Genomic DNA, 7,500 nt, shown 5'->3' on the forward strand with positions numbered 1-7,500 from the left:
AAAAATATGTTTACAACATTTATTCTCAAAACGATATCTAAACTGACTTTTGAAAATTTAAAATTTAGTTCAAAATTCTCAAAATGAACTTTGCTAGATTTTGCTTTCCTAATAAGAACATGCTTAAAAAGAGTTTAATATTAGTGCAAAAGTAAATCAGATTAAGACAAGTGAGGGAAAGAAGAACATAAAGTAAACAACAGAAAACTTATGGGGCCGTTTTCCTGTTTGAGTTTTTACTTTCAGTTGTATTTTCAAGGAATTGCTTTTATATATATATAAATCACATTTAGTATCCACATACTAAAATCTTATCATTACTCATTAATGAACCACAGTTAGTAAAACCCAAACCAAAGGTGTCTAATTATACAAATGGATGTCACCCTTGTTCGAAACGAAAAGGGTATTAATATAATGAAGAAAAAAAAATTATACATTAAGGTCAGACGACACGTTCCTCAATTTTAGATAACTTTTTCCAGGAATTTGTTAATGGTTTACTACTACTTTGACAAGCTTTCTTGCAAAAAATTAAGGTACCTTACCAGGCATTTCTGCAAAATATAAGAGTATGCAAATTCCTATATAATCTTCTTGAAAATACAATTGAATTGCTGATATAAAAATAAATACATCTACAGCACAGCGAAATTCACTATATTAGAACTATATCTCCACCGGGGTGGGGCTTTGAACTCACGCCATCTATAACCAATACGCTTCTGGCAGTGAGCGGCCACGGTTCTAACCACTTGACCATCTAGACATCTAACCAAGTCCAAGTAAATTTTGATCATTTTTTGAGTAATTATAAGATTAATATTTTTTATTGGAACTCTTTATTACGAGGAGATACAAAAAAGATTTTTGAGGAACGTGTAGTCTGACCTTAAAAGAAAATAATTTAATATAATTTTTTTCTACTCTACACTTTGATCATACCCTGTGAATCAAAGCCCATACTGTCCCTGTGATAAGATGCATGGGGCACATCTCCATACGATGTAGGCTGGTTGTTATTATAACCCATATAAGAAGTTTGATGGGACCCATCCGCGTACGATGATGGCGGGGGATTATAACCCATCATCCCTGAGGAACTATAGGACTGGGTACTATTAGGCTGGGAGCCGTAGCCTGACTGCGAGTTATAGCCAGCTGTCAACAAATCAGTCAAAAAAACGCTCTCTTTAGCATTCTACCATTGCTATGTTGTTCTTATTCTATTTTTTACATATTTTTTCAAGCAAAAAGAAAAAAAGTCCCAATTCTTACATTAACACAAAAGTATCTAATTGAAATTATTTTTCACTTTGAAATTGAGAAGAAAAATCTTTGAAATTGAGAAGAAGTCTTTCCTGTTCCTTTTCTATTTTAATCTTAAAAAAGAAAAAAAAAAAGAACTGAACCAAGTAGAAAAAGTTAGTTTTCCAGTGATTTTGTGATCCAATGAATTGACAGTAGACCAAACACAACCAATCCAAAACCACAACTACGCCTGCAGGTGCCCTCATGGGATTCAAACACTACACTCTTTGCTTTGATATCTTACCTTGATTGGGGTACTGGTCTGGAAACCTCTTATTGGGCGTGTTGTACATGCCGCGATTCATGTCGTTCATCATGGGCGGTCTCTGGTTTGGGAAGTTCTGATACTGAGGGGGATATCCTCCATACTGATCGGGTGTGGGTCCCCCTCCCATCATTTTATTGGGAGTGGAATACCCCTGTTGATGCGGAGGGAAGTTCTGGTGACCGTATGGGTCATGCGGAGGACCACCCATGTGGCCCTGAGGCATCATGGCAGGGGGCTGATTTCCGTATCTGTTTGGTGGAAAAGTTGAATCCTGGGGAGCTGGAGCCTGTGGTTGTAATGGAGTGGAGGACTGAGGGGTGGGTTGACGCTGGGGAGGGGGAGTTGGTGTGGGGGTGACCGATTGCACTGGATTTGGAGAATCAAACCTACAACACAGCAAGTTGTGAATGAATATGTTGAACTGAAGTCATGTAAAGAAAAATAATTGTTCATATGACTTTATTATTTATTTCCTTGATAAACTGAAATTGAAATGAAATTACCTTTCAGGTTTACTAAAATGATTTTCACCAAAGGGAAAATTTCTGCCTGATGACAAGGAAGGTGTGCTCATATTGGAAGCAGATCCCTGGGAATGGTCACCGTCCTGAGAATTATTCCCATGATAATTAGAGAATGGTATCGAAGAATCCTGTGAGAAATTTGACACAGAGTTCTCTACATTCGACTGAAAGTTGGGCATGTTTTGTGAAGAAGAAATGGGAGGCATGTTTTGGCCCATGCTGCTAGGGGGGCCACACTGATTCATGTTATTGAACGTCTGTGAACTGGGTGGCATACTATGGGGCATGTTTGACGGAAGATTTTGAGACAAGTTCTGATTCACGACACTGGGTGACACACTCTTCTGGGGAACACTTGTGGTTGTCATCGACTGATCCATACTGCTGACTTGAGAAGGTTGACCCATAGTATTTGGAGGCATTTGCTGGCCAATGCTGTTTGGGGGCACCTGTTGACCCATGTTGTTCAGGGGCATGCTTGGCCCTGTACTACTGGGTGGTCCTGAGGTTCCCATGCTACTGGGGGGCAGTGGCTGCCCTGAACTACTAGGAGGCATGGGCTGTGACATGCTGCTGGGAGGCATGGGCTGTGTCATGCTGCTGGGAGGCATAGGTTGTCCCATACTACTGGGTGGGACCGGAGCTGCTCCTGAACCAGACATCATTGGACTCATGCTCGTAGGGGGAGCATTGGGTCCCATACTGCTTGGCATCATATTAGGTCCCATGCTATTTTGAGTTGGTATGCTACTGTTCATTTGAGTTGAGGTTTGGCCCATGCTACTTGAGGGGACATTTTGAGCCATAGTATTTGGTGGCATATTTGGCTTGTTGAAGGTGGTGCTGTTATTATTGAAGCTACCAGCATTACTGTGCGGTGGCATTCCAGGGAAGTTAGATCCCTGTGAATTTGGCTGTCCGGAATTCATGTAACCACTGTTATTCATGTCATCTGCAAATGGGTCCTGGCAGCTAATACTGTCCCCATTCACCGGTGGTACCACTTGATTTGTTGTTGAGGGTGGCATGTTTCCCCTTGATGGTGGCATAGGCATGTGATTTCCAGAGGGTGGCATTCCCATGTTATTTCCAGGAGTCATGTTCATGTTATTTTGCGGTGGCATACCCATGCTATTCTGTGGTGGCATTCCCATGGAGTTGCCATGCCCCATGCCCATATTGTTTTGTGGAGGCATTCCCATGTTGTTTCCCGAATGCATGCCTGCACCCATAGTAGTATTGGGCATGCCCGGACCCATAGTAGTATTGGGCATGCCCATGTTGTTTCCATGCGACATCCTCATTCCACCTGTCTGCATGCCCATATTGCTGCCTGGCATGCCCATGTTGTTTTGTGACATGGCCATGTTCCCACCTTGGGGCATCCCCATCATGTTATTGTGTGGCATCATGTTGGGATTCATCATGCCTGGTCTCATGTTGTAGTTATTGCCCATCATCCCTGGGTGCATCATTTGATTGTGACCCATTCCACCCATAGAGCTGGGTGGCATCATGTTGTTCATCATTTGTCCCTGTGGCATCATGCCAGGCATTCCCATGGGCCCCATGTTGGGGTCGTAACCCTGGTTGGGTATGTTGCCAGGGAATCCCTCCATACCCTGATTGGCATTGGAATTACTTGGTGGTCGAAATGCATCTTGGGAACCTTGAGATCCAGCTGAAAAACACAAATATATAGCTTTAATATTTTTCACACATCCTACTCATATTTAGTGTGTAAAAATGCATTAATTTCAACAAGCCTGCATGCATAATGTATGATCTTAGAATCACTAAAGCAAGGTTTGAAGGAAAAAACAAATTGTCACAAATAACACAGTTTTTATGTTTTGTTTTAAATTACAAAGTAAGTTTTCTGCAGCTTGAACTTTTCTCTAGTGTAGGTTATACATAGTAAACAAATCAAACTGTTCAAAAATGAATTTTGTTGTATAAAATTAATCAACAAAATCTGGAGAATGGAGACAAGGGGAGTGTTAAATAGAGCAAGCCTACCTATATTAGCATCAACAACATCCACACACTAAAAGTAAAAAAATATCTCAGACCTTTTTCCTTCTTACCCGGAGAGGGTGCGCGGTTTCTTTTGGACTCGCGTTTCTGAGCTAGCTGAGCCTCCATATTGGCTAGGATGGGTCCGGGGTCCATTCCGCCGCGCTCAAACTGGCACTCGTAGTGAAAGAGGTATTTGATGTAGTTTTTCTTGAGTGTAAAGGCAGCACTCGCTGAGCTACCAATGTTGATCAGACCACAGATTTCCTTCCACTTCTTGGCTTTGGTTACCTACAAATTCATGACATCCAGATTCTAGTAAACTAGCTTAATCAATTAAAAACAAAAACATTTGTTGGCTGTTTACAAACATGTTGTCTACTTTGTATGAAAACACATACGGTAACTTTGCATAAAATATTTTTCCACTACAATTACATCAGATAATGAACGTCAGATCAAGATTCATAAAAAAGACTGAAGCTATCTGGAGCAGATCATGAGACAGGTGTTTACCTCAAGCATCCCTCCCCTCTCCTGTACATGCAGATACAGGCGGTACAGGTCTAGGGGCTGCTTGCTGATGGAGGGCATGTTGTTAAGCGGCGCACTCCTCTCCTCCAGAAAGCTCAGCAGCCGGTTCAGGAAGTAACGACGCTCCGGCTCACTGCCCATCTCATAAAGTTTGTTCACATCGCCTCCCTTCTGCAACGAGAAAAGGAACCCAATTGTTTGTCAATGCAAATTACGTATTTTTTCTTTCACTAATAAACAATAAACTTGCAGTTGTAGTCTACACATTTTTTTTTTATCCTACACCATTATCCAGAATAATTGCAATTCAATGAAAAATAAACTGAACAAGATAAAAGTACAATATCTGAACATGCAAAGAGGGAAAATTGAGCCTGACAGATTATAGCATATATTTTCTATTCCCTGAAAGGCTCAATAAATTTCAGTTGTTTAGACATGGAATGCCATGGACAGCTTGTTTGTTCCTCAGCAAGACTTTCAGATCTCCACACAATCTCTTTAAGGTATAAATAGTATAAGTAAATTTTGTGTCACTACTAATGATCGCATAATATAATGATATATCTCTACTACCAAGCAATACGCTATCAGTAATGAATTCACATGAATTCACTATAAAGCAAAACTATGGAATATGCACATGTGGTTTCATCTCAAAATATGTCTTTATCAAGAAAATTCAACCTTCTGTGTTATTTCTTTTTACATTTTTCTTAAGGAGAAAACAAGTTAACAACAACCAAAACAAAGAAAAAGAAGACAACAAAACGGAAAAGTTCAGCTTTAACAGGATCATCATAACCTTTTACAAAATCTTTTTATTTTAAAAATAACGCATATTGATAAATTCAGCTACTATTAATCAAAATAAATTATGTTCTATTATATTTGCCTCGTGTCAGTAAATGTCAAGTAAACTAATATCAGTTGATACAAATCAAATACTTCATACGGTTGATGTGCAGTAAGTTATCATACCAAAAACACAACATAAAATGGTTTGTTTTCTATGTGCAAGATACATATATAAAATGTGGTATCATAACAAAAACAATACCACAATAACAGGCAGAATAATAATAATAATAAAAGGGGAAAAAAATAAAATAAAGGTAATGAAAAGGAATAAAAGAGACTTGCGACACGTTTACAATGCTGTTACAGAAACACTGACCGAAGGTCCCGACAAATATATGACAGCAAATAATGACCACACCCACAGTTTGTGCACGTGACTTACGCTCTGGTTAGCCCAGTTAGAAGTAGTGACGGGAGGGCTGGTTATATTGTCAAAGTCCTCGTGAAACGACGAGACACTGGCACTCCCGGGGGAGGGGGCTACCAAGCTAGCAGGGGTAGGTGGATGTGAGCTTACACCCTCCTACAATGAACACACACACCTCCATATTTACCTGTCGTCTTCTAGCGGCCATCACAATTAACATTCATTTCCTTCTTTAAACACTAAACATTTTTGTTCTCGTTTTTTTTTTTTTAACTACATAGTTCTGTTCAAGGTAATTATTTTTATGCATTTCAATAATCTCAAAAAAAAACCATTATTTGTAAATGACTTGAACTCTTTCATTAGCCAAAAAAAAAGAAGAAGAGGAAAAGTGGAAAAAAAATTGAAGCTTAATAAAAAGCAAGGGAGATGAAGCTAATGAACTGGATCCTCTGAAATGGACAGGACAAGCCCTTGAAATAAAATTCCACATTTGAAGCAGACATGAATATATGCTAACAAATCTTGGGTGAACCTGCTGTTGACTGGACCCATCCAATATACATATAATACACAAGTGCATACTCTCATTTTAGCAGTAGTAGCAGAGTTATATGAAGTCCATTGGAGAAAGGAGAGGTAAAAATCCAGCCACAACCATGTTGCTTAAAGCACATTCAATGTGTTCAAAACCAATCATTCTCTAATGTTTCGTTAAGGTTATTAAAACAATTTGCTTTTGCATCCCAAAACAAAAATTAAAAAAATAAATAATTAAAAATAAATCAGGAAAGCTAAACATTTCTATCTGAAATAATAAAATTATCAAAGGTTTAAAAACCATGCAAATCAAATTTCCTCATTCAACAAAGTAGACATATAAAAAAAAAAAAATTAAATCAAAACAAAAGAAGCCAAATGATTGGTTTGCTGGTTATAAATATGACACAGATGTTTAGTGTTTGTCCCAGTGGGTACTGACCTTCTTCTTCTTGTCGGGAACTGCTTCCTCCAGGGGAGGCATTGGGTTGGGTGGGGGTGGCTGCTGAGGGGGGAGGTTTGTCGGAATGTGACCATGCCCGTCACTGGAAACCTCCGTCGTACTCATCACCGGACAAGTGTTCACCTGGGTCACTATATTCTTATCTGATAAATTAAAAGAAAGGTTAATTTTAGATTAAAGTTAATTCTGGCATAATTTATGATAATAGAAATTGTAAAGGGGAAATATCACCATGCTTTATAAAATTATAGACAGGGCTAGTGCAAAATTTAAGGGTATTTGGCTTTTTGCTTATAATATACATGAACGTTAATGTAATTTGAAACTTTACCAATCTATCATGGGAGTTATTTCCCTTGAGTACTTACCAATGGGGTTTGTAGTTGCTGTAGTTGTGATGGGCAATTCCTGTTTCATTGCATTAGATGGCAAGTTCGTCTGGTCAGGTATGCTAGGCATATCCATTTCTTTTTGATCATTACACTGCGTGTCTCCCCCTTGAGATGAAGTGTCTGTCAGTGATGACATGTTGCTGTCCGCCCCCAGACTCTCTGGGGGTAGCCCCTGACTAGGCGGGGTCCCTGACCGTGGTTCTTTAGAGTCCATAGAACTAGAC

General features: G+C 39.3%; 1 protein-coding gene across 8 annotated transcripts in view; it reads right to left on the reverse strand.

The window, feature by feature from the left end:
- LOC105347668 (trithorax group protein osa) overlaps positions 1-7,500 on the reverse strand; it is a 31,516-nt gene that overhangs the window by 4,575 nt on the left and 19,441 nt on the right. For 5 of the 8 annotated variants that reach the window (XM_066071142.1, XM_011456832.4, XM_034479291.2 and 2 more), the window contains 8 exons: positions 7,253-7,500; positions 6,864-7,027; positions 5,897-6,037; positions 4,636-4,824; positions 4,176-4,410; positions 2,083-3,784; positions 1,556-1,965; positions 946-1,161 (listed from right to left, as the gene is read on the reverse strand). The exon at positions 7,253-7,500 is cut by the window's right edge and continues 757 nt beyond it. In XM_066071142.1, coding sequence (XP_065927214.1) covers positions 946-1,161; positions 1,556-1,965; positions 2,083-3,784; positions 4,176-4,410; positions 4,636-4,824; positions 5,897-6,037; positions 6,864-7,027; positions 7,253-7,500 — 3,305 coding nt within the window. The remainder of the gene's footprint in view (positions 1-945; positions 1,162-1,555; positions 1,966-2,082; positions 3,785-4,175; positions 4,411-4,635; positions 4,825-5,896; positions 6,038-6,863; positions 7,028-7,252) is intronic. The other 3 variants (XM_034479292.2, XM_034479294.2, XM_034479293.2) reach the window with 3 other exon arrangements.

Source organism: Magallana gigas, chromosome 9, assembly GCF_963853765.1.
Source record: "Magallana gigas chromosome 9, xbMagGiga1.1, whole genome shotgun sequence".
Taxonomy (NCBI): Eukaryota; Metazoa; Mollusca; class Bivalvia; order Ostreida; family Ostreidae; genus Magallana; species Magallana gigas.